At 39.5% G+C, this 27,219-nt stretch overlaps 1 protein-coding gene across 3 annotated transcripts in view; it reads left to right on the top strand.

The window, feature by feature from the left end:
* Positions 1-18,069, top strand: part of vtd (RAD21 cohesin complex component verthandi) — a 49,392-nt gene extending 31,323 nt beyond the window's left edge. For all 3 annotated transcript variants that reach the window (XM_071594767.1, XM_071594768.1, XM_071594769.1), the window contains exons 13-14: positions 5,048-5,209; positions 13,520-18,069. In XM_071594767.1, the coding sequence (XP_071450868.1) occupies positions 5,048-5,209; positions 13,520-13,645 (288 nt within the window). In that variant the 3' untranslated portion in view covers positions 13,646-18,069. The remainder of the gene's footprint in view (positions 1-5,047; positions 5,210-13,519) is intronic.
* Positions 18,070-27,219: the final 9,150 nt, after the last annotated feature.

Genomic DNA, 27,219 nt, shown 5'->3' with positions numbered 1-27,219 from the left:
ATGCGAGGTGAGATGGAAAGATAGCGGGGATTACTGGAGTGATAATTACAGAATAATATACAGCGGTGGGGACGAGAGCCAACGAGGGGTTGCCATAGTATTAAATGAAGAGGTAGGAAGAAGCGTAGTCAACATAGAGCAGGTAACGGATAGAATACTACTAGTGGAGATAAAAGCAGAACCGACGAACTTAGTTATTATTCAGGTATACATGCCACCGAGCAACCATAAGGAAGAAGAGGTCGATGGGATGTACGATCAGTTAGAGGACATGATTGCGTGTGTTCCTGCAGGGAAACATTTGATAGTGATTGCGGATTGGAATGCGACGGTAGGCGAAGGAAGAGATGGTGATGAGGTGGGGGACTACGGTTTAGGCACGAGGAATGACTGCGGGGAGAAAGCAGTTGAGTTCTGCAAGAGACGGGGGTTAGTCATCACCAACACTAGGTTTAGACACCACAAAAGACGCAGGTATACATGGAAAATGCCAGGTGACTCAGGAAGATATCAGCTAGATTATATCCTGGTTAGACACAGGTTTAGGAACAGTGTGATAAATTCCCACAGCTTCCTGGGAGCAGATGCGGACTCAGACCACAATTTAGTTGTTATGAAATGTAGCGTACGTTTCATAAAGATAAGGCAGGGGCGGCGAGTTAGAAAATGGAATGTAAAAGCATTAAATGGGTTGAAAAGGAAGGAATACAAACAGGCGGTAGAGAAAATCATGGAGGATGGTAAAGGGCTCAGTACTATCGAACAAAAATGGGAAATGATCAAGAAAGGGTTGTCTAAAGCCGCAAAAGACACTATTGGAACCGTTAACGGTTAAAGGACTAGGAAACCATGGATCACGGATGAGATGATTACAAAGATGGATGACCGGCAAAAATGGAAGAATATAAATACAGAATTAGGCAAAATGAAGTACAAAGAATTGAACAATAAATTTAGGCGGGCAACAAATAAAGCAAAGGAAGCATGGTGGAAGACGCAGTGTGAGGATATGGAAAGCCTAAAGAGGAAGGGTGAAATCGGTGCACTGTACAGCAAAGTTAAATCGTTATCGGGAAGCAAGAAAGGAAGAGCTATGCTAACAGTTAGAGATAAGGCGGGTAAGGTAATAGTTGACGCAGGGAAGAGACAAGAGAGATGGAAGGAGTATATGGAAGAGCTGTATAGTAAAGAACTCAGACCAACAAAGTTAGACATTGAAAAAGAAAAAGACGTAGAGGAAGACAGCTTAGGTCCAGGCATACTAGACAATGAGATAGAAAGGGCATTAAGGGAGATGAAACTAAATAAGGCCGTGGGGGTAGATAATATTCCCGTGGAACTTTTAAAATGCGTAGGAAAATGTGGGAGGAAGAGGCTATATGGGCTGATCCATAGTATTTATGAGGAAGGAATCTGGCCGGAAGACTGTGTGACATCAGTTTTAGTTCCTATTCCGAAAAAGGTAAAGGCCACATCATGTGAGGACTATAGGACAATTAGTTTGATATCCCACGCAGCTAATGTTGTTCTCAGGATCATAAACAAAAGGATAGAGAGTAGGGCAAATGATTACTTAGGGGATGATCAGTTTGGGTTTAGGAAGGGGAGAGGTACTCGTGATGCCATTGCAGTAATGAGATTATTAATCGAGAGGAATATAGAACACAACCAGGAGGTATTTGCTTGTTTCGTATATTTCGAAAAAGCGTTTGATAGAGTGAATTGGGAAAAACTAATGAGTATATTGCAGAAAATAGGAATAGATTGGAGGGAAGGGAGGCTAATCCGCAACCTGTACATGTCTCAGACTGCTGAGGTGCGGGTGGGAAACGGGGAGTCAGGATGGGCAGTGTTAGGTAGCAGTGTAAGGCAGGGTTGCCCATTATCACCGTTGCTGTTCAACCTGTATGCAGAGGACATGATCAAAGAGGCATGGGAAGAACTGGAGGTAGGAATGAAGGTGGGCGGGGAATTCGTAAAATCAGTTGGGTTTGTTGATGACCAAGCTTTAGTTTGTCAGTCAGCTAAGGGGCTGCAAGCATTGCTGAGTGAATTGGAAATTCAGTGCGACAGGTATGGGATGAGAATCAACATTAATAAAACAAAGGTTATGCGATTTTCTAGAAAGAAAAAGGGCAAGCTTAACATTAAAATAGGAGGCCAAAAACTAGAGCAGGTAGAACAGTTTATGTATCTCGGTAGTGTTTTGGACCAACACGGTCAAAGTACGAGGGTCATCCGGAAAGTAGTACCCGTTCGTGCCGCATGAAGTGCTAACGACGCGAGTAGCCGCTGGACGAGGTCAGATAGCTTCAGTGGCTTGTCTGCCTTCTCTGAGCCAAGTTGCGTGACGCTAGCATTGCCTGTGTTGTTTCTGTGATTGTTTACAATGTTTAAAAAAATTGAGAACGCCGCCAGTTGTGAAGTGAGGGCAGTGATTAAATTCCTCAATGCAAGAAACGTTCGCCCATGTGATATTCATCGCCAATTAAAGGAGGTGTATGGAGACAATGTAATGGACGAGTCGTCTGTTCGGCGGTGGTGTCGCAACTTCAACATGGGGAGGGGGAACACACACGACGATGAGCGTTCGGAGAGACCGTCTGTCATTACAGACCAACTGGTGAGCTCAGTTGACGAATTCGTGAGGAACGATCGGCGCGTCACAATTGATGACATCTGTGAGCATTTTCCCAATGTTTCTCGAACAATTGTTCATGAAATTGTTAAACACCATCTGCATTATGCAAAAATTTGTGCAAGATGCGTCCCTCGCGTATCTCAATGAGCTGGCGGCGAAGGACTATGCAGCAGGAATACAGAAACTTGTCACACGTTATGACAAATGCCTTAATTTGCTTGGAGATTATGTTGAGAAGTAGTTTAAAGTATCCTCTTTCAAATAAAATTTTTTATGTTTGTTAATATTTACTTTTGTGTCTTTATTTCACGAACGGGTACTACTTTCCGGATGACCCTCGTAGTAGGGACGTAAGGAGAAGAATTGCGCTAGGCAAAGAGGCTTTCACAAGTAGGAGGGAGTTGATGACGTGGACGTTGAGTAAGGATGTTAAGAAAAGACTCGTGAAAACTTTGATATGTTTGGGCGGGATGGAGGGAGGAAGAAAGTACTCACAGATGAAGAGGGACCTGATATAGAGTAGGATGATGGATTTTGTGTTTTGTTAGGAGTAATGAAATATTTGTTTGGTAGTTGTGTCCATCCAAAAACCTACCTTAACCGGTAGATTACCTTAAAAAAAAAATAAAGAGACACTGACTCAGGAGAGTAAGAGAGAAGAGGGAAATTAATATTGATGAACCGCTTACAGTAAATTGGAGTGAAAAGAATCTGAAAGAGGAAAGAAATTCCAATTGAAAAGAGCAGCTAAGCTATGTCTGCTGGTGATACACACATAATAAAATAAGCATGCACGAGGGAGGTCACATATCAATGCAGCTCTTTTCATTTTCATGTCAATCATTGTACCTTCTGTGGTCCACCTTTCCTCTCAAGGGTTTTCATGTAGTTGCATTTTCAGAAAAGGGGGCTCATTTTTACAGCAATGCGCATCCCCCGGTTGGGAAATCACTCTCCTCTGCACTAGGAAATGCATTCCTGGAGGGCGGGGGGTGCATCCTTTTCTATTTTCAACCTAGAAGCCAACTCTTCTATGCTGCATTGCGACTCACTTGGTAAACCAGAAAATGAGCATCAAAGCTTGAAGCCTCAAAGCATGACCTAGAGATCATGTAATTGACTAAAATTGGTGTCAAAATGAGGTTTCAAGCTTTGTAATGCAGAAATTAAAATATAAATGATAAAATATTCCTGATGAGTTTTCTGTGGATTGAGTGCAACTGACTTTGGAAGTGCAGCCTTTTGGATCCCGTTATTATAGGGTGTTTCCATTTAACTCGGGGTGTTTTGAAGCTGTGTGTCTGATGAGCATGTTGTAGCTTAGAATAAAAGTAATTCTAGTAGGTGAGGAGGGCATATAAAGAATATTGCCCTATTATTTACGTTCAAAATAAATTGTTCATAGCAAGACCTAGGCATGGTACTCACAATGATCATTTATTATTACGGGTGATCTATATGAGGTGAGCATCTGCATAAGCATGGAATTTCTAAAACTGCATCCCTATTATATGACCAAGCATGCATATTTTCAACCAATTGAGGTGTTTTGTAATTTACCGGCATAAGTATACATTTGTTAGCTTTTCTGTTTTCTGCAGAGCTCAATTTTAGGCTGCCCACTGCACCATCGACTTTGCGATGGATTCCGATTAAAAATCTGGGCATCTCAGGCTCTTTAAATTGGAATTGTTTGCTGAGATCAGGTGCTGGAAAAATTATAGTCTTCCAGGTAAATCTTCAGTACAAGTAGGCCTCTTGGTGAACAAAATGCTCTGATTGCCCCAACTTGTATTAGAAAATTTGGGCTTTGGTTGCTGAAAGCAGACCCTGATTTACAGTTGATATTTAAATAAATTACATGAAAAGTAGGCATATTAAGGAGATGAAATAGGGGTGTCTTCTATTACTTATTTCCTTATTAAACACTCACTCTCCAAACGTTGGCAGGTATGAAGGATTATTGAGACAATCAAACAAAAATATTGTCAATGCGGTTGGGCACTGATTTTTTGTTGAATACATTTCCACTTCTAAAAAATTGGCAGCAAGATGGTCCAAACAATTTATTTCAATGTTTGTGTCTGTACTCTGCTCAATGCGGGTCAGCAGGCATTTAAGCATTCCCTAGGTTTTCCAGCATCTCGTGGTAATCGCACAAATTTTAAGTGATGACTGGAATCTCAGCAATTGATGAAAAATCACTTTAAAAAAATAAAAAAAAAGATTGGCCGTTTTAATTTATGAGTAGTTCTGTAGCTGTTTCTGATGAAGGCTTTTGCTAATGGTTCAGTTCATGTTCCCTAATTAGGTTCTGAGCTGGACTGGCCTTTCAATGGCATTTGTGTTAAGTAGTGGGAAGCTGTGTGATGTAGCTGACTTGTGAATGTTGGGCATTGTTTTCAGGGTGAGGAGATGCAGCAGCAAGTGGATGAGACGTACGAACAGTTCGAGGAACGTGTGCTGAACAAGCGTGCTGCCCACATGTATCACATTGTTAAAAGTAAACTTAGCCGTGATGACCGAATCCGTTTTACGGACATGACTCAGCGCAACAGTAAAAAGCAGGTAAGTTATATGCCAATTTCAAAGTCCCATGTGTGACCACCAGCAAGTGGTGTCTAATGTCCAGGAAAATGGGAACGTGTAGAAATTTCATTATCCCCTGGAGAAACTGGGAATTTTTAAATATTTCAGGACTTTCAAATATATTTTCTCACCCAAATAATACGAATACATGAATTGCCAACGTGCATAAAATATGCATAAATGAATGTGAATTGAAATGTAGTTTGATAATTGCTGTGTAATGATCCCGCTCCAAGCATTAACCGTAATCCCTTTTCTGCTGGATTAGTGTTGATGCAACATTTGCTCTTGAAAGCACAGACCCACGATGTGTGATGCTGCCCTCAAAATCCATTTTCTGAAATCGGTTTTTCCCAGTTGTATTATTCATAAATTCAACGGTGGAATGTATAAATTTAACATTGTCAACCAGACTACTTAAATAATTGAATACATTCCTTGTCTTTATTCTTTGTGTTTGTTGTCATTTTCAACTAGACACTAATTTAAAGTAGTACAGTTACCTACATGATTTATATGTGTATGTAAATAGAGTTGAAGACTGTATTTTCACTGTCAAAATTTGCATTTTCCTGCTATTTGCGTCTCCTTTATCAGGTCTCAAAAAATCTAGTAACTCTTCTTCCTCAGTCTTTGTTTAAAATACTTTTTATTTTTGTTTCGTACTTCCTCACTTAAAAATATGAGAGGAAGGATTAATGTAAATGTTTTGACAGAATAATTTCCATACGGCAGGCTAGCACTCATGCTAGAGCAATAGTGATGGAAATGTGAACGACAGTGGAATCTCACAACCCGAGCACCTCGCACGGCGAGCTAAAGTATTAGTTACGGAAATGACGAGCTTAAAGAGCAAACTATTGCATAATGAGTGAGGAGGAGAAAGGACCCCCTGTATTGATTCCGCACCTGCTGTTTCAGTTAGTGTTTAGCAATTGTTCCACTGGCATCTTAGTGTCACTAGTGACCAAACATTTTTACAAACTTGTATGCAGACTTATTATGTGTGATTTTTTTCTTCAAAGTTAAATAATATTTTGAGCCAAGTTTTCAAAATGTCCCCAAACAAAATATCTGAAGAGATGACAGCCATAGGAGAATAAAAACAGTAGTAATAAAAAGTATGGGAACAAGGTGTGAGTGTGGCTGATCTAGTGCACACCAACAATTGGTCATCATCAACGATATCCGTTTTCTTCAAGAATAAGGATAAAATTAAGGAGATGGATGCTTCAAAGGGAGTGTGATAAGAGCGTCTATGCAACAAGCACATATCCTCAATCATTTTGAAAGGTTGCTTCTCAAAATGATAAACAAAAACCAATTGTAATGCAACACTATCAACAGGATTATCATATGTGAGAAGGGGAAATTGGTTTTTGCCGACCTCGTTTAGATGATGCCAGGATCATCAATGCTGGAAGAATTACTTAAGGGGAACAGGAGTTGTTAGAGCAGTTAACAAGAAGAACTGGTATGCATGGCGCTGGCAAGGTGAAGCAGCGAGCTCTTAGTCAAGGGTAGCAGAGAACTTCATTGGCCCCTTCAAAAAGCTCGTAGATTCTGAGGGTTACCTGCCACAGCAAGTTTTTAATTTTGATGAAACGGGTAACTTATGGAAAAAGATGCCAATTTAACGTGTAATTGTTCATGAAACAGTAAAATAGAATGTTTTGCCTGTCAACTAGACAGTGAAAGACTTCTCATGCCTCTATTTTGTGCCAATGTTAGCGGCAAATTTGAAATGGCAACCCTGCTGGTGTACCATTCAGAAATTCCATGAGCCTTCAAGGTGCATCAAGTCCTGAAGAAAAGGCTATATGTGATATGGAGGTCACAGGAAACTATTGCATTATTCTATGCATACGTGGTGGCATTGTCATCATAAGTCAGGGGCTATGCATGCCTTAAATTTATTTGATGGTAATTCTGAGTTGCATTTTTCCAAGTAATGAACTGTTGGCAAAATCAAATGTCTCTAGACAGCTTCCAAGAAAAAGGAATTAGGTGTGTAACATAAATAATAAACTATTTTGATTCTTTTTGTTTATACAAAGAGTGTTCGCATTTCCGGTTGCTTCATTTCACAATAGAAGAAAAGATAAACATGATTCACAATCTTAAACAATATATACACAATTTTCCTTGAATAAACTTTGTACATTATTTATTTTTTTAGCATGGAACATAAATTCGTATTTCACATTAATTTATGTGCGGTACAAATATGCTCGTTGTATGAGGTTCCGCTGTACTTGATCTCGTAATCTCAGTCTGCACTATTCAGAGTTAGTTACGTTTTTTATGCATTTTAACAACACCTGTGGGAGATAATTCATTTCTCCCAAAAGTTGGAAATATGAGTAATGACCATGGCTTCTTAGCCAAAAATGATGAAGCAAGAAAATGCTAGAACTGGAGGCTGACAACTGGGATTATTTGCACTGCCTCAATGCACAAGTTATAACAGCAATAGGCCCCTGAGTAATAAATGAGTATTGAAACTGCCTTTATCAGATCAAAACTACACTGAATCAAATATGATTTTATTTTGAAGTGTGACTACAGATTCCAATAGTAAAACAGCGAGGTAAGTCAGACTCTCGTGTCAGATGTGTAAAGTTTTCTCAATTACTCAGAAAAAAAAATTATCCTATTTGGCAATGGAAAGGCATGGCTAAAAAAGAAAATTTTCCATTAAAGACAAAATAAAAATTCTGGAATAGGTTGATTCTCATGATGGAACCCGTCCTAATCTGGCTAAACGTCTAAGATTGTCAGCCTTTACACTGAATACAATAATGAATAATCTCTACTGTATTCTGAAACATGAAAACCAGTGCAGACATTTGCCTAAAATTAGTAAATATCTCATAAACTCCATGTATGGAAAATTATATGGGTTACTGAGAGTGGTTTTTAAGTGATATATAGTCAAATCTATTCCGAAAAATGTAAAGGCGTAGAAGAAAGGCGAAAAAGAAAAAGACGTAGAGGAAGACAGCTTAGGTCCAGGCATTCTAGACAATGAGATAGAAAGGGCATTAAGGGAGATAAAACTAAATAAGGCCGTGGGGGTAGATAATATTCCCGTGGAACTTTTAAAATGCGTAGGAAAATGTGGGAGGAAGAGGCTATATGGGCTGATCCATAGTATTTATGAGGAAGGAATCTGGCCGGAAGACTGTGTGACATCAGTTTTAGTTCCTATTCCGAAAAAGGTAAAGGCCACATCATGTGAGGACTACAGGACAATAAGTTTGATATCCCATGCAGCTAAAGTTGTTCTCAGGATTGTAAACAAAAGGATAGAGAGTAGGGCAAATGATTACTTAGGGGATGATCAGTTTGGGTTTAGGAAGGGGAGAGGTACGCGTGATGCCATTGCAGTAATGAGATTATTAATCGAGAGGAATATAGAGCACAACCAGGAGGTATTTGCCTGTTTCGTAGTGTTTGAAAAAGCATTTGATAGAGTGAATCGGCAAAAACTAATGGGTATATTGTAAAAAATAGGAATAGATTGGAGGGAAAGGAGGCTAATCCACAACCTGTACATGTCTCAGACTGCTCAGGTGCGAGTGGGGAACGGAGAGTCCGGATGGACAGTGTTAGGTAGGGGTGTAAGGCAGGGTTGCCCATTATCACCGTTGCTGTTCAACCTGTATGCAGAGGACATGATCAAAGAGGCATGGGAAGAACTGGAGGTAGGAATGAAAGTGGGCGGGGAATTCGTAAAATCAGTTAGGTTTGTTGATGACCAAGCTTTAGTTTGTCAGTCAGCTAAGGGGCTGCAAGCATTGCTGAGTGAATTGGAAATTCAGTGCGACAAGTATGGGATGAGAATCAATATTAATAAAACAAAGGTTATGGGATTTTCTAGAAAGAAAAAGGCTTTAAACATTAAAATAGGAGGGCGAAAACTAGAGCAGGTAGAAAAGAATTGCACTGGGCAAAGAGCCTTTCACAAGGAGGAGGGAGTTGATGACAGGGACGTTGAGTAAGGATGTTAAGAAAAGACTCGTGAAAACTTTGATATGGAGCGTAGCTATGTACAGTGCGGAAACGTGGTCATTGAATCAGGAGGATAGACGTAGACTGGAGGCTTTTGAAATGTGGCTGTGGAGAAGAATGGAGAAGGTGAAATGGACAGAGAAGAAAACAAATGAGGAAGTACTTGGTATGGTGGGCGAAGAGAGGGGTTTGTTGGGAGCAATCCTATGGAGGCAGGAAAAGTGGCTGAAGGGGGTATTGACCGGCAGTGGGATGTTGAAGACTGTTATAGAGGGGAGAATGTTAGGCAAACGAGGAAAGGGAAGGAACAGGATAGGGATGTTGGATGGGAAGAAGGGAGGAAGAAAGTACTCAGAGATGAAGAGGGACGTGATGTAGAGTAGGATGTTGTGTTTTGCTAGGGGCCACAAATTATTTAAGTAGTAATTATGTCCATCCAAAAACCTACCTTAACCGGTAGATTACCTAATAATAATAGTCAAATATCCCCTTAGTTGGCATCATCATAAGAGAAAAAGCATTGCACATCACCACAATATTGGGAATCAAGGACTTTACAGTGTCCAATGGTTGGTTGAATATGTTTAAAAATAGGCACAATCTTGGAGGCAAGGCAGTTTATGGTGAAAGTAGAATTGAAGGTGTCGAGACTGCAACTTGGTGGTGGAAGGGGTCAATGGGATATTCATTTCATACCATTGATCTTATCCTGGCAGATTACAAGGTCGAGTAGATCACTTTCCTGTCACTTTGGAATTCTGTATTCTAATTCTTCACCATAACTGTTCACATTATCGCTCTCTCCCATCATTTGTAAATGTTTATTTATGAAAAATAAACTGGCATCACTTGGTGGAAAATCTTATCAAAATTGAAACTGAACAACTTGGCTCTTCCACGTAGAAATTTCTATGTGGAAAAGCATATTTTTTTAGTTTCTGTTCAAGTATGAATCAAAGTCAAAAATATTTTTTTTCAGGATGAGTTGCTTGAGTAACTGTTTTATAAAAGCAAAATTTTTTTAATCCCGCACAAAGTGATGAAAATAAAGGGAAAACAGGAGATGAAATCTCACAAATATGATGTTCCACTGATGTTGGGAAAATACAGGGTATGCTGCTTAAATCCGGACAAATGAAACTTTTGTTTAGAAGCAAATTTATTTAAAAAAATACAAATGAAAATTCTTTCATGTACAAGTAGATGTATCCGTCAAAAGTAACATAACTCAATGTAATTACCCCCTTCAGGTGCAATGACTGCCTCCAATCTTGTCCTGAATGGATTGCACGCACTCTTTAAAACATCGCTTTCCATATTCGTTAATGCTGCTACAATAGCGGTGCGTAGAGATGCGACCTTAGGGTGCCTCATCTCATTGGCAACTCTTTCAACTACGCTGCAAGCATACATAATAGTCAAGGGGGTTCAGGTCCGGGCTATTTGGGGGCCAGAACTCCTTCGACCAGAACATGTCAATGCTCCATCTCTGAGAGCCAGTTTTGGATGACTCATATGAGCTGGTGCACCGTCCTGTTGGAAGACGTATTGTCTCCCCGAGGCAACAGTTACCGTCTACAGTTTCACTGCATTCTTCAAAATTTGCAGATGGCCCTATTTTGTGATAGTTCGTCCCTTTTGAAAAAATGCGGCGGCATTATATCGCCCTCACTGGACAAAATAGCTTGGACGTGAACACTAGCCGGAAATGTTGTTCGAGCCACAATCGGGACGTCCTTGGGGATGTGAATGGGCCAGCGATCATTTCTCTGGTTGATCTTTCCGTCAACAGTGAAAATTTTTCATCAGAAAAGAATCTGATTCGCCCTGCAGCTCCATTTTTTAGGGAACACAATAGCAGGTTGCAGCGAGCAATCCACTTTGTTCAGGTAGCCTCGTACCGTTATTGTGTGTGTCGTACCTTTATTGTGTACATCTTGTATCGTAGATCCCCCTTTGCTATCTGACGCATTGTTCGCTCGTTAACTTTCAACTCCGATGCCAATTTCCTCAGCGATTGCCCCAGGTCCTCTGAAAGCAGCACCTGAGCCATCGTGACGACTTCTGCAGTTCGTGACACGCGTTTCCTGGAATGAGGTTTCTTTGCCGGGTTAGCGAAACCTTCCCTAGGCTGCTCCAAAGCATTATACTTATACTTAGCCACAGTATCGTAAACATTTGGTCTGGGGTACCTAAAGAATCAAACTATTTCACTGAGCGAACGCCCACCACAAACACTTTCTCTAATAGTGGCTCTTCGATTGTACTCCACACTTGTACGTAACATCTCAGCCATGTTGAGATTATTACTGTTTACTAGATGCCTATAGCTTCCAAGGACGCCTATCGTGATCTCCAGTGGAACTACGATATGATGGGAAATTCAAATTGGAATTTATCTGGAGATAACCGCAGCACCCTCGAGATAATTGTATGCGACATGATATAAAAGTGTCAAAATGCAGGAAGGCATAAATTGTAATGATACCACTATGGGGCTTCACTGTAGTTCAATTTTTTTCAACAAAGGTAGTGCAATAGCTAATACATTACCCAATTTTAAGTTTTAACGTTATATAGGTCCTTGTCTATCGAAATGCCAATCGGTAAATAGAGCCCTCTGGTCGAGAGGTTGTGGTTGTTCCCTGACGTGGTTCCCGTTAAACCAACACAACAATTGGTCTGATGAGAGTTGCGACTAATTATTACGGCCATTGGAGTTTCTTCCCCCCCCCCCTCTTATTTTTACTGAGAGGCCGTAGAGCTCATTATTTCTTGCCAATGAGAGCCTGTTAAATCATATATGCACACTTTCTCAATTCTTCAATTTCCTTTGAAAATTTGGATTGGAGATTGATGAATACAACGGGTTACCCAAGATTACATTTTATAATTCATCAAAAGCAGTTGGACTTAGGCCAATAATAACTGGGGTGGTGTTCATTGGTCCTTCTTGTTTCCCAGGTCCACTTGCCTTCTATGCCAAAATGCTCCCCTCCACACACGGCATTAGATTGGACATTGTTGGTGCAAAGGTCACCCTCATCATCACCATGAGTCATCCTTTGAAGCCCAATTCTTTTTTGCATCGCTTTGATGCACTTACTCACACTTTTGTGGTTGCCATGGCTAAAATTCATCCAGATCTGTTTTATCTCTGATCTGATCCTTCAATTTTTTCTGTTTCCTAACCTTATAAGGGCAAAAGACTTGAGTGTTCTTTTAAATTACCATATTTTTATAAACCACTCTCCTCTCCTCACAATCCCATTTGCACAGCAAACAGTGAAGCTCCCTCTTTCACACTTGACTCCACCCTTTGCAGATTTTCCCATCCAACCACCCCTCACCACCACTCTTCAGTTTTACCCGATAATGTTCTTCTTAGAATCACTCGTACTGCAACCTGCCCCTGGATGCTTCCGTCCTCTCTATAATGACCAAAGGTGCTTCTCTCCCCCCCCCCCCCCTGTTTACCTCTCCATTTCTTTGGTTTCTTTGTTGTATTTGGGTTTTCCGTGTTTTCCCTCTTTGTCCCCGCCTACCTCGCTCCCACCCCCCTTCCTCTAACAGGCATACGATGTATTCACAATTTGAATGTTGTCTTGTGCCTGATAATGGTTCGATGAACTGAAATGCATTGTACATTGCAAATAAATCTGTGGAAAAGTGCAAATTTGTTTTTTCTTACAAATAAAAAGATGTATCAAAAAATAATATTATTTATTTGTGAGGTCAGAAACATTTCAGACCTTTTCTTTTGAGTGGACTAGTCTGTCTGTAATATAAGACATCCATCCCTTCTCCACTGCCTTTCTCCTACTTGAGATTTTGGTAATGCAACCAAGGAACAATTCCCAATGTTGTCACTCACGCGTGGCAGTGGCATTTTTATGTCTAGTACCATGAGGTAGAACTTTGATGAAAAGAATATATTTGTGTTGCTAATGTTTAGTTTATAGTATTAAGGATTTTTTGCAACCTATATCATCATGGACTCTTACTACTGTCATATCTAAAGGTTGGCAATGTCTTTTTGATGTGAATAATTTATTGAGTACTCCATTTTTTTCTTCAAATCAATCGGCAGAAACTAAGGAAATTATTTAACGCTAGGTAACTTTCATGGGGTATCTGGTTGGGTAAGCTGTCTGTCTTGCCATGTTTAACCTTAAGATGATTTGGTGACTATCAGCCGCTGGCATTGAGCTGCATTAATTATTTTTTCACAGCCTCTAACTCTAATTTTCATTGTTTATCACTCTTAAATTGCAGGTTGCTCAGAAGTTCTACACATTGTTAGTCCTCAAGAAACACCAAGCGCTGGAGCTATCCCAGGAGAATTCATATGATGAGATCTTCATAAGTAAGGGCGTTAAATTTGATTGCGCGTCACTTTGAAGGGATGAGTCGATCCAGTAAGCTTTGTTGCCACTGCCATCTCCCCCACATCGAGGGACTTCCGTGACTCTTTCGAAGGCCCACTGCCAAAGTCCACCCTCCCCACCAACCCTCCCTCGGGAGGATGCCGCCGCAGAGTCGAAGCCACTGTTGTTCTCTGTTTCGGCACACCAAAAGAAATAGGGTGATAGGCGAATGGAGGAGGTTCGGCACTGTTGTGCCGGGGAAGGGACTCAAATTCACATCCATTGCATTGCTCACTCCCATAATTCATCAAAACGCCATCAACCATCATCTGTGATGCTTGCATCATACTCTTTCCACCACCTTGCCTTCAAAAATGGTGTTGTTTGGTGGTGACCCAGGAAATGCTGTGTGGACTTGTTGTCACACTCGGCTCCTGTCACCCGAGAATGTTGTTCAATGCCATTAAGTGTAGCTTTGTTTATCCAGTGTCACATGTGTCTCATATTTGCATTTGTACGCATGGTGGCGTCCCGTGTCGTAGGGAATGGGCCTCAGTCAGGGCCAGTGGGACAGGTGAGCAGAGGACAAAGGTAGGAGAGGGGAAGGAGAGGCCCTTGCAAGCAATTGGTTTGCGCGTAATGTTCGTTGGAATGTTGCTGTGTGTGCATGTGTGTGTGTGTGTGGCTGCAGTTTCACCAGCGTCGAGTGGCGCTTGGGGGCGTGCTTACTTAGACGGTGAAGACGGCTGAAGGCACGGATCCTGAGAGAGAGAGAGAATGGGAATCAAAGCTGGACCACATCCACCCACCTTGCAATCAATCCCCTGAGGCTTGTTTCATTGCCTGTGGAAGATGTGTTCTTGGGCTAAAAACTGGTAATGTGCGGTGCGTGGTTGGGTCATACGCACCGTGGTGTGTAAGCCATAAGTGGTTCTGTTGTGAAAGAGTGGTTCTGAGAGAAGTTTATCCCAAATTAGATATATTAGTTGAAGAGTTGGAGAATGGTAAAGATTGTGTGCATGCTAATGTTTTGTGTGTGTGTGTTACTTAAAGAGTGCTTTAAAGGAGAAAGTTTGTTATTGTACCTTGGTTTGTGTCGGTGAGTGTGTGGGTGTTGAGGATTTCCACTAGAGCAAGTCAAAAGGTTACTCCTTAGTTATTTAGAACTGATTTCTATTGTGTCATCATGCTTCTGATGCCATAGCAGAATGTACAGCTGTAATCATCACCAATGAGTCAATCCAAGCCAGATTTCATAAATATTAATATGTCATTTCAATATGGACTTGAGTGCTCCACACAGTTTGGTTATCTATCTTTGGATTTTTATTTCTTTTAACTAACTCCCAAGTAAATGTGTTGTTATCCCCTGTTCTTTTGGATTTTGTGACGGAGTGGACTAAAATGTGCACTAAGACTGTTGGGAGTGACGGAAGTTGCAGGCTCCAGATTCCGTTAGTCTGAGGGGGATCATTTGGCAAAATGGCTGCCCTTGTGTGTCAATCCTTGCAGTATGTGTGATTGATTTAAAAAGTGTGCTTGAGGGAATGCCTGATAATGTAAAGTCTGATGCAGAAAGATCTATGTTGTTCCAATACCTAGGGAAATGACTGATTAAAAAATATTAAGGACTAAGCTCATCCTTGGCAAGGAAAAGATTATTAGGTGGCCTACTTCTGAATGGTTTGATCTGGTCATTGGAAATTTCAAATCCTTGTCTTGGAGTAGTTCCCCAAAAGCTTAGAACATGCCCTTTGTCCAGGTTACAATGCCCCTTCCCTTCACCCCTTCATGTCTCTGAATGGAATTGCTGAAAGTTGGCATTCGGATTGATTCATTATGAACAATGGCAGTGGGTGTTGTTCATTTAATTAATGTCTCCTCCCGAAAAATCACTCCTGACTGCGTCACATCTAATTGCGTTTGCACTCAATTGTGGACCGATGGAGACGGCCCTCATCCAATTACAAGTCGCCTGAAGTGTTAATTCTGTAACTGGATTGTCATGTAATTCATGACTCACTATTTGCATTGCTTGTGCTTGGGAGCCCACGCATCCCATGTGGTGCTGATTGAAAGAACTCGGCCCGCTGGAATGGGCCTTTTGGTTTGAGGGGTTTGCCATTTCATGGGGCAAGTGGATCTCAAGTTTTGTTCTCTGCAGAGATGCAACTATCGGGGGAAGAATTGGAGGGGGAGGATATGAGAGTTGACGTGCCCCCGCTCATTTTGCTTGCTGGGCACTTTTTCATTTCCAATGCAGCACTTCCAAGAGTACGGGGATCATGAAGTAACCCTAGTCACCCTAGGTGGGCAATGGATGATGTCGACTATACACAGGTGTTACACAGTGAGTGGAGTAGATGGTGTGAGAGAGGTGCGCGTTAATTTTAGCTACCTTCTGTATGACATGAAGATATGTTATTGCTGCGTTAGTTATTTCTGGTAGGCTCCATGTAATTTGGAAGCTAGTGTTGATAATAAGTTGGGATTTCACAAAGAAATTATCAATATTTTAATACTGCGTGTTTTGAGGTCTTGACAAGAAGGATTTTGCACACACCTGCTTAACATGTAAATGAATCTTTGTAGTGCACTTATTTATTTTATTCTTATGTTGTTGGTTGTAATGACTTGAAGGTGATTATTTTACCAGAAGCATTATCTGCAAATGATCTGACATTATTGACATTTAATTTTGAGAATTATGAATGTCTTCTACCGAAACTTTCTCCCATTTCATTTTCATGTGTTTCAAGCCTAAATGTGACATTGGATGCAGATGCCGATTTGTGCATCCCACGAGAGTATCTCCCTCGGCGTTGATGTGCCAGGGCTTATCAGAAAGTGCCCTATGTGAGTGTCCTATCACGTTGTATTTTCCATTAAAAATTGTTGCGAGTACTTTGGTGTCTCTAGCTCTGAGGCACGAGGCTAGGATAAGTGGATTTATTCAGATTATAGGCCTTTCTAGTCTGTGCACATGTGAGTGAGTCGAGTTTCTGAGCAGTTTCTTGCTCGGGAAACAGGCATCGTCATTATCACCACTTCTGCATGCATGTGGCTATATACTATTTTGCCGTACACCTCTCATCCTGTGGCCATCTTCATTCCTTATTATGTGCTACATTTGAGTCTCATTTTCACTCATTTTGTGCATCGTGTATATAAAGTACATAATGGGGTAACTGTTTATAATTGGGCATATGATTTCGCAAATGCGTGTATTATATTTTGAGTTAAAGAGTTGAGATTGATGTCATTTTTGCACCTTCAATATTTTGACATTTTTGCCAACAAAAACAACCTCTCAGATTCGGTTCTGTGTGTGTCATGGAGACTCTTTATGTTTAGGGTGAATGTAACCCATGCAGTGAACCAGTGTGAATCCAGATAATAATAATATTTGGAAGGGGATAGAGTGAGAAATATGGAATGAGCTAAATTGAAGTGGAAATTTGTGTATGTAATCAAAGGTAGAATGGAATGTAGCAGTCGCAATGTGAAATTTGCATTATAATGAATTGAGTTATTGAGCGCAGAACGGTAGTTTCCTGACAGTAGTGAGAAATGTCCTCTAGCCTTTTTAATATTTAATATGTCCATGACAATAGCCTGCATTCAGTTTGGCCTTGGCGTGTATCTCACTGTGGGTCAATTGAAATCATACATATCTTGTGGCAACAGAATGCAAAAGATGCTGAATATTTCCTACGCTCAGATTTTCCCTATTAAGACCAAAAGAATCTAACATGCAGAAAGTGAGAAGGATATTATTTTCATTTCTTCCTTAAAAATATTAGAAAACTTGAAGTACAATGAGTTCAATCTTGCAAAAAACACTGCAGAGTGGCATGTTAGATTAGTTGGTGTAGGGGCAAGAATCATTGGCCTAGCATATGTTTCTTTACATGATTTTCTGAAGTCTTGGGCTAGCTGGTGCTGGTTATGGATTATCTGAAGTCAGTGGTCTGTTATACATTTCTATTTCTCTATTCCCTTCCTCAAGTATTAGGAAGAGCTCGGATTTAATTTATCATAATTTATCACTGCCATGAGTTCTTTTCAATGCCAAGGATTTGGAGGTATAAGAAAAGAAGAATCCTAGGAATTACATTCTCCATTAAGTTGTGTTGATTGAAATTAATCTCATGGTGTCTTCTCAAATATTTGGTACAAATGTGGCAGTATAATAGAGGGCAGAAGTATGTTCTGTTTTATGTGCCTTAGTGATTCTTTTCAATGATCCCTCTGTTAATTTTATGTGAATTGAAATTGGTTTATTTATTTTTATTTTGTTGTTCTGGGATTTGTCAGAACAACAGCAAGCAGTTTATCTTACCTGTGCAAAATGTTTCAGGTCACATGCTAACATGAGTTAAATTGATATAAATTTTATATTTCATTCATCAGTGATGTGTACAGAGTACAAAATATTAAACCATGGTTAATTTCCTAGCTTTTGTTATTATTTATCAACACCCAGTATCTCATTTGATGGTTCTTTTTAAAATAATGGATAGCAATTGGCTCCAATTAATCACTCAATAGAGTTTAATTAGAAGTCTTAGTTAAGTTCTCAATAAACACTATTTACCAGGCTGTTATAGTTGCAATGCTTATGATATATTTATATTGATGTTTAAAGATATTAATTATTCTTGTTTAAAACTTCTAAGTAATAGTAATGTTCCAATTTGCAATAGGTAAAGTTGGCTATCCATTTTCTCTCTTCTTTTTAATTCAAAATGCACTTAGTTTCAACAAAACATTGTACTCAGTGGGCCTTAACGTAACATTCTTGGCTACCATTGTATAAGATTGGCAGAGGAGCCCAGGGGCATAATAGTATTGCTAAAATGAGAGGGAGGACAAGATTTGAAGGAAGACATTTGTTGGTTGTTATTCAATGTCCTAGAGCTGTTCAATAACATCTAATAACTTCCTACCTACCAGGACGAAGCTTCTTGACCTACATAATCAATTCAAGACTCGAATAAGATTAGATATACTTAGCCTTTGTCTAACCTTTATGGGAATTCATGATTTCATGAAGTATTTGCATCTTAAACCAGTTGTTTGATGTGTACAAACCTTCCACTGGAAATAGGGCAAATGTTTCACCTAAAACCCTATCATTCTTCATGATCTTTTGGCAACCAATACATATAGATATTAAATGTAAATACTTGTACTAAGCTAAACAATCTGTTATGCATATGACTGGACCTAAGTGCATGATGGATGGAGCACCTAAAACAAACAGCACCATCTATGAAGGTTAGTGTTAACTTAAAAATTATTGCTAAAAAATAATTGATATAGGAACTTCAATTTATTTGTTATTCTTAAGACTTCTCCGCATAGTCACCGTCTAAAGTTATACTTTTTTCTCCACATGTATTGACTTATCAGCCCCTCATTGTAGAACTAAGCAGATTGCATCGAAAACCATTGTTCTACCTCTCGGCTGGCATTAATTGTGGTGTCAAATGGCCCACCCCGCAAAGGGTTCTTTTCAGTCCTTGGAATAATACAAACTTACTTGGGGCAAGATGGGGGGAATTGGGTGGATGTGGTAAATTTTCAAAGCTACATTGCTTTGATTCCTCAAACGCACCTCAAGATGAGTGAGCAGGTGCATTGTTGGCAAGAAGACCTTTGGTGATCATAATACACTATTTCTCTTTCAGAACCTCTTGAAAGTCTCTCAGCAGTATGCAGTTATAGGCACCAGTGATGGTCAGACCCTTCTCCAGACAGTCTGTTAAAGTGACTCTATGACAGTCCCAAAAACAGAGAGCATGGCCTTCCCCGTAGACTTCTGCACTTTAGCCTTCTTGGGGGAAGGAGGGAGGAGTTGCTGTGCTTTCCATTCCTTGCTCATCCCTTTAGTCTCTGGACCATATTGTTTAATCCGAGATGCATGCTTTGTTACCAAGCAACCCAAAAAACTTACATCTCCCATGACTGGTTGCACAATGTTTGCTATCGAAAAGGACTCTGGAGTTGTGGAACCCAGTGGGCTGACAACTTTGACATGTTCACATCTTCGTGAATAATTTTTCTTACTAAGATCAGTCTCTTTCGTGATTGTTTGGATGGCTGCTCTTTGGTCTTATAGGATGAAGTCCACTCTTGACTGTGGCAAAATCGTCCATAATAATAATTATACATTTATTTGTCCGGAGATTTATTGCATATTCATACATACACAAATATAGGACGCGTCAGATTCCAGGTATTCATTTACAGAATAGAACATATTATTTTTTAAAAGGTTAAACGGCTTTTTCTTGAAAACAGGTACTTTTGTTTCATATTCGATTTATTGGGGAAGTTTATTGAATAACCTTAAGCCCATTGCTTTGGGCCCATGGGCAGTATTGTGTGTCCTGACAAATGGTTGGTGCAGGTCATTGCAGGTCCTTGTGTAGTGACTATGGTAATTGTGGTTGGACTTGTACTGGGAAATATTACCCTTTGCATGTAAGATGTCATTAAATATATATATGCAAGGTACTGGTAATAAACCAAGTCTTTTGAAGAGAGGTTTACATGGTGCATCGCAAGGAGCATTGCTCATAATGCGTATGTATAATCCTCTTTTGGATTTTGAAGATTATGCCCACATGGGGAGAGGAACCCCAGAAGAGGATACTGAAAGTAACACAAGAATAAAATTCACTGTAGTAAATGGATAGAAGGACCTCTAAATTTACAGAATATCTTATATTTCTTACAAGGAAGCATAGGGAGCTTAACTTGCTACATAATTTGAAAATGTGTTCCTCCCAAAACATGTTACTATGCAGGATTACTCCCAGGAATTGGGTCCTGGAATTTTGGGGAATGCTCACACCTTCTACATCTACTGAGATTGCAGTGGAAACTTTGTTTTTATTGGTAAAATAAATCAGGCTGGACTTGTTTATATTGGGTTTTAGGAAGTTATGAAGACACCATTCATTGAAAATCGGAGCTACTTCAGATGCTCTTTCTGTCCAACTGTCTACTGAGGAGGCTGACACAATGATATTTGGATCATCAGCGTACAGTATTGGGTCTATCCCCTTTATGAACTTAAGCTTATCTGGGAGATCATTGATATAAATTAAAAATAAAATAGGACCAAGTACAGAACCCTGGGGAACACCCAGTGTTACTTCTCTACTAGTAGAAACAAATTTGGAGCCATTTCTTGAGAGCTCAACGTACTGATGCCGTTCACTTGGATAAGATTCAATCCATTTGTAGGGTGTGCCTCTTATACCATAGCATTTCAGTTTATACAGGAGTAACTGATGATTGACGAAGTCAAAAGCTTTACTGAAATCTAAAAATAATCCTCAAGTTTCAGTTCTATTATCCAATCCTGAAAGTATTTGATTCACCATGTAATATGTGGCTGATGTAGTGGACCTTGTTTTTCTAAATCCATGTTGAGATGTGGATAATAGGTTATATGTTTCAAGATATGATACTAGACGATGATAAAAAACTATTTCAAATATTTTCCCCAGCTGGTTCAACAGGAATATTGATCTCTAAGAATTCATTGCCATTTTGCAACCTTTCCCTTTGTATATTGGCACGATTTTTGCTGATTTAAGTGGGCTTGGGAAAATTCCAGTTTTTAGGGATTCATTAATTAAGAACAGCAGCTGATCCTTAATAGCATTAAACGACCTTTTTATGACTATCCCTGGGATGTCATCTAATGCAGGGCTAAATTTGTTAGGGAATCTATTGATTATGTTGGTCAGTTCCATGGCTGAACATGGGAATATATATAATGAATTGCATGAGTTAGTAATATGAGAATAATTATCTGAATTTACTGAAACAGGGATTTTAATGGGATAGGTAGAAATCATTCAGAATGGAGGCCATTTTAAAGTAATCTGGTATAGTATTACCAGTGGAGTCCTGCAGTTGAAGATCTTGTACATTATGTTGACCCTTGGATTCATTAATAATTTTCCAAATCTCTCTAAATTTATTGTCTATATTAGCAAGTCTATGGTTGTTGAAAGATTTTTTAGCACACTGTAAGGTTTGGCAATAACTTTTCTTAAGTACTGAGTATTCCTGGTGATCTGCTACATTTGATTTACTTTTGTAATACACTGTGGCATCTTTCATTTTCTTCGAAAGCCAGCAAATTTCATCAGAGACCCACTGACTTCTGCAGTTAACAGAAGAGCTTTTGTTTTTTGTATGCTTCAGGACACGGGGAAAGCAGATTTCAAAGTAATGTAGATAGGTGGAATAGAAATATTCAAAGCTAAGGTCAAAGGACTTCAAGGAAAACAAATCGGACCACTCATGGGAATTTAATAAGTCACAAAAGGCGATCATATTCTGATTAGAGAAATACCTTCTGTAGTATTTTTTACTTTCTTTGGGTGTAGACACAGCAATCGTAGAAAGAAGTGGGTAGTGATCTGATAGGTGGGCATTAATGGTATTTGTTTGTACTAGTTCGAGGTCGATATTAGTTAGGACATTATCTAAAACTGTTTGCGAACTAGCACTCACTCTAGCAGGTTCACTGTTGGTAGCATTGATGTTGAATGACGTTAGTAAATCCATGAATTCCTTTTTAGCTTTAGAATCGGCCATGAAATTACAAAAGTCACTCTCAGGCTAACGATAAATAGACGGCACATAAAAACCTGTAGTATCCATTTTGAAGCAGGCAACACAGGATTCAAATGATTGTCCTTCATTGAGAAATTCGTATGGGAAACCAATGGGAATATGGGGAAAACATTCAGACAGTAGAATTAAAACACCATCATTTTTGTGAACTGTTTGGCAAAAGGCACTAGCGATGACATACCCAGGCCCACGAAGAGACTTAAGTTCACTTGCATTTAACCAATGTTCGTTGGCACAGATAACATGGGGTTGGTGCTTGTTTACTAGAACCTCAAGGCCCGGATTATTACGTATGCAAGGATTTATTACGTATGCACTGAATGTTTATGTGCAAGAACTTCGAATAACGGGTTATCCTTCCGGTGCTGGTTGCAGGCGTGGCTCCAAAAAAGAAAAATTACCCACGAACATATTTTTAGGCCAAAAGGCGGCATTACTGAGGGTTTCGTGAAAATCTTATGGCGTGTGGATACCCGAAACGATGTATAATTTCCATGCGTTACCTTGAGTTGTTCGATCTCCAAGTCCGTTGAAGTATCAATCTACGGGATTTCATCTTTTGCATAGTTTCCCAACTTGGTAACTGTTGTATCGTGCATGAGTGTTGGTCTTCCATGTCTTGAATCATTTGCGAAGGACGAGAGGCCTGTATGAAAATTCCTGGTCCACCTCACAAATGCATCCTATGACCGGCTGGCTATGAACACCATGATCAACCATAATTTCATCGTGAATTTGTCAAGCACCCTTATCCTTTCAAATGAAGGAACTTAATCTCGCTGTGAGCCTTGATCTTCTCCATATTGCAAGTTACTTCAATCTACGGCTTCCTGAAACAAAACAAATCAACAATAATATCTGTAATTTAAAACATTATGTACATAAGGATAAGTTAATATGTAAAATAAATTTTATCCAGATATCTTGGTCTATTTTTAGTGATAATTACTTAAAAACAATACCTCTAGGGTAAGTGTCTCTTCCTCATCTCGACTCTCCCTGATTTGGACTTGGGGGTCACTATTTTTTTACTGTATGGGAGTGGCTTGTATTGTCCAAAGTATCAACATTTTCAGACTGGCCAGTTAAAGTTTTGCTAAGCATTCTTGATATTGTTGTGTCACCTCTCCGGTAATCATTAATAAAATGCATGACATGTCTATGAATGATGGAAGAGTCAAGGTGCCTAATATTGCTGGCGCTTGAGGCATCTCAAACAAATGGACATAAAATTTGCATCAAGTTTTGGATACGAGGAAACTATCCAAAAGACGGCTGCCTCTTTTCTCACAGTTGAGAAGGAGCAAAGTCATGTGGTCTGTTCCAAGGATAGTTTGCGGCTGTTATAGCAAAATTCATTTTGTCCATGGGCTGTTTACTAACTTAGGACAAAACATGAATAAACCCCTTCACATCTGAAGTAAGAGAGCAGTCTTAGCCATGGGTTGCTAGGTGGGATTCACTTCTTCATTGACTACTTGTAAAAGGGTCAAATTAATATAGGGGCATACTAGTTATTGCTATTAAACATCTGAAAACCATGCTGTAAAACTGCATGCTGCATTATATGTAAGCATTTTCATGTAATTTGTTTCACTATGATGAAAAATGAAAACTGTATCTTAAAAAATTATGCACAAGGTTTGTTCAATAATGAGTGATATTGTTCTATTCTTGTAATTTTTTATAACAAAATTAAATTTTAGATTATCTTTTAACTTTGATGTGTAATGAGTATGTGGTTCAAATTTCTCTTACTTGCATTGAATTTACTTGCTTCAGTGGAAGCCATTGCAAGTTGAAACATGTTCATTTCATTTATGAGTGCTCCCAATGATGAGGAACACTTTTCCCTACTACTTGGGCATTTATTTTTTGTATGAGATTCCCTCACAATGGCTGCAATTACACATTAAGCTAAAAATATGCCTAAAATTATATTAGTGCAATAAATGATGCCAACAAAATAATCAAGATCCCTTATAATTGAACAACCCTCATTTCAAAATTCATTGGTTATTGTGCATCATTTCAAAGTTTGGGGAATGGAAGTGGCTTTCCTGAAGATTGACGTGTGCTATATTGAACATTAGGAAACGAGATGGATGAACACACATCATCTGGACCTCTTGTCTTGTCTTCAACAATTCTCTTGTTGAAGACATCCAACATCCTACTCTACAACAAGCCCCTCATCATCTCTGTGTACTTCTTTCCTTCCTTCATTCCATCGAACATCCCTATCCTATTCTTTCCCCTTCCTCATTTGCCTGACATTCTCCCATTCTCTATCATTTTCTTCAACATCCTACTGCAAATAAATATGCCCTTCATCCATTTTTTCTTTTATCCTTATGATTTCTCCCAACAAACCTCTCTCATCTCCCACTATGCTCAATTAATACTTCCTCATCTGTTTTCCTATCTGTCCACTTCACCTTCTCCATCCATCTCCACACCCATATTTAAAAAAGTTTCAATCTACTCATATCAGCGGGCTGCTACATAACTACGCTCCATGTCTAACTTTCAATAAGCCTTTTCTGAACAACCTTACTCAACGTCCCTCTTATCAATTCTCTCCTCCTTGGGAAAGCTTCCTTGCCTAGAGCAATTCTTCTCCTGATTTCACTACTACTTTGACTGTGTTGGTCCAAAACACTTCCGAGATACTTTAACTATTTCACTTGCTCTAGGTTTTGCAATCCAATTTTAATGCTAAGCCTAGCCTTTCTCTTTTTAGAAAACCTCATAACCTTTTTTTCATTTATATTGATTCTCATCCCATATCTATTGCACTGAATTTCCAAATCTTACAGCAATGCTTGCAATTCCTATGGCTGAATGCTTGGCAAACCTAACTGATTTTGCAAATTTCCCGCTGACTTTCATTGTTATCTCCAATTCTCCAGCCACGCACATTTAAATATTTCCTCCACATATACATTGAACGGCAACGGAGATAATGGGCAACCCTGCCTTACACCTCTTCCTAACACTGCCCATCCGGACTTTCTGTTCCCAACTCCCACTTGAGCAGTCTGAGAGATGTACAGGTTGCGGATTAGCCTCCTTTCCCTCCAATCTATTACTATTTTCTGCAAAATACCAATTAGTTTTTCCAATTCACTATAAAAATCACATTTTTGAAATCTACAACTCTAATACGTCCAGATTGTATTCTATATTCCTCTTGATTAAGGATCTCATTACAGCAATGGCATCACGCTGGCCCTCTTCCCTTCCGATACTCATAATCTCTTAGTGATCATTTGCCCTACACTCCATCCTTTTGTTGATAAACCTGAGAACAACTCTAGCTGCATAAGAAATCAAACTAATCATTCAATAGTCCTCACATGCTTTATTGTCCTCCTTTTTAGAAAGGGAACTAGCATTTATCTGAAAAAGTCTTCCAGACAAATTCCTCTTTCATTAATGGTGTGAATCAGTACTTAAAAACTCTTCCTTCCATATTTTCTTAGTTCTTCAAGTAGTGTTGCAGGAATGTTGACCACCCCCTCGCCCTTTCCATCTCGTGGTTAACTAAGTCTAAACCTAAGCTAGCTTTATTTGCCTCATATTCACTTTTTTTTCCTACCTTGGTGGCTTAAGTTCTTTCCCACAGTGTTCTTCTATTTACTTTAAAAAGGAAGGGTAAAATTGGTGCACTGCACGGGAAGGTTAAAGCACTGTCAGGGAATAAGAAGGGAAAATCCATGCCAAAAATCAAAGACAAGTCAGGGAAATAATAAATTGAACCAGGGAAGATTGAGAAGAGACGGAAGGAATGTATGGAGGGAGTATGTGGTGAGCCAGGCCATCAAGTATAGATGTCGAAAGAGAATCTGATGCAGACGAGAGTAACTTAATTCCAGACATATTTGGTGGAGTGAAAGAAAGAGCATTGAGGGAGATGAAATCAAAGAAGTCCATGGGGTAGACAAAATTTGGGTGGAACTACTCGAAGGTTTAGAAAAATGTGAGAGGAATAGTTGATATGGACTAATTTGTGGCATTTATGAGGGAGGAAATTGGCCGGAAGACTTAGTCAAGTTGGTGTTATTTCCTAATCCAAAAAAGGTCAACACTAAGTCATGTGAGGACTTCAGAACGATGAGATTGTTGTTGAATGCACCTAAGGAGCTACTTAAGATGTTCAGTGAGAGTGTGAGGTTCATGTTTACTTTGGGGAAATCATTTGATCATTTGTGTTTCATTAAGTCTGTGCCGTGCATTTGAAGGTATTCAGAAGAAGGAAATGATCCAAATTGGCCCAAAACACATTCAAACCTGAATATCCTGCTAATGGTAATGAACATTCATGTGGACATAGATGAGGGAAAAAATGGAAAACTCCAGTGTTTATAAGTGCATACTGAAGAATTAGTCCTGTAGTCCAGGGGTAGAGCATTGAACTACTGACCGGAGGGCCCGGGTTCAATTCCCGGGCAAGCCCCTTTGGGCACCTACAGCTTCACCCAAGCTATGTGATTTTTTGGGTACCAAATATTCCTGGGAAACCATAACCCAAGGTACAGAGAAAAGAACTGGCCCACCTACCCTGCTAATGTGTGAAGTTCATGTGCCATGTAGGGCTTAGTACTGGTTGAACTCTACCATCACCTACCAAACTGAACTTCATGTTGACTGTTGTGTTAATGAAGAATTAATAGAAACAAAGATGGATCAGATTGCTTACCTAGGTCTCTCCATCAAAGAGGATACTCAGATATCCATGTAGAATTTCTGTAGTCAATCCAAGTGCAACCATTGCGTGCATCAAGTGGATTTCTTAGATTGTGGATAAAATATGTTGTGTTAATTTTCAGATTGGGTATGTCCATATTGATTACTTGCAGCACTGTTTTTCTCTTTCTTATTTTCATATTATCCACCCCAATCAAACGTGGCTGTGTCCTAATATTTCTGATAACATTCTAT

The sequence above is a fragment of the Hetaerina americana genome, unplaced genomic scaffold (genome assembly GCF_022747635.1).
Source record: "Hetaerina americana unplaced genomic scaffold, ioHetAmer1.1.p SCAF_7, whole genome shotgun sequence".
Classification (NCBI taxonomy): Eukaryota; Metazoa; Arthropoda; class Insecta; order Odonata; family Calopterygidae; genus Hetaerina; species Hetaerina americana.
The sequence above is the reverse complement of the archived record's forward strand: the minus strand, read 5'-3'. Positions and strand labels throughout refer to the sequence as shown.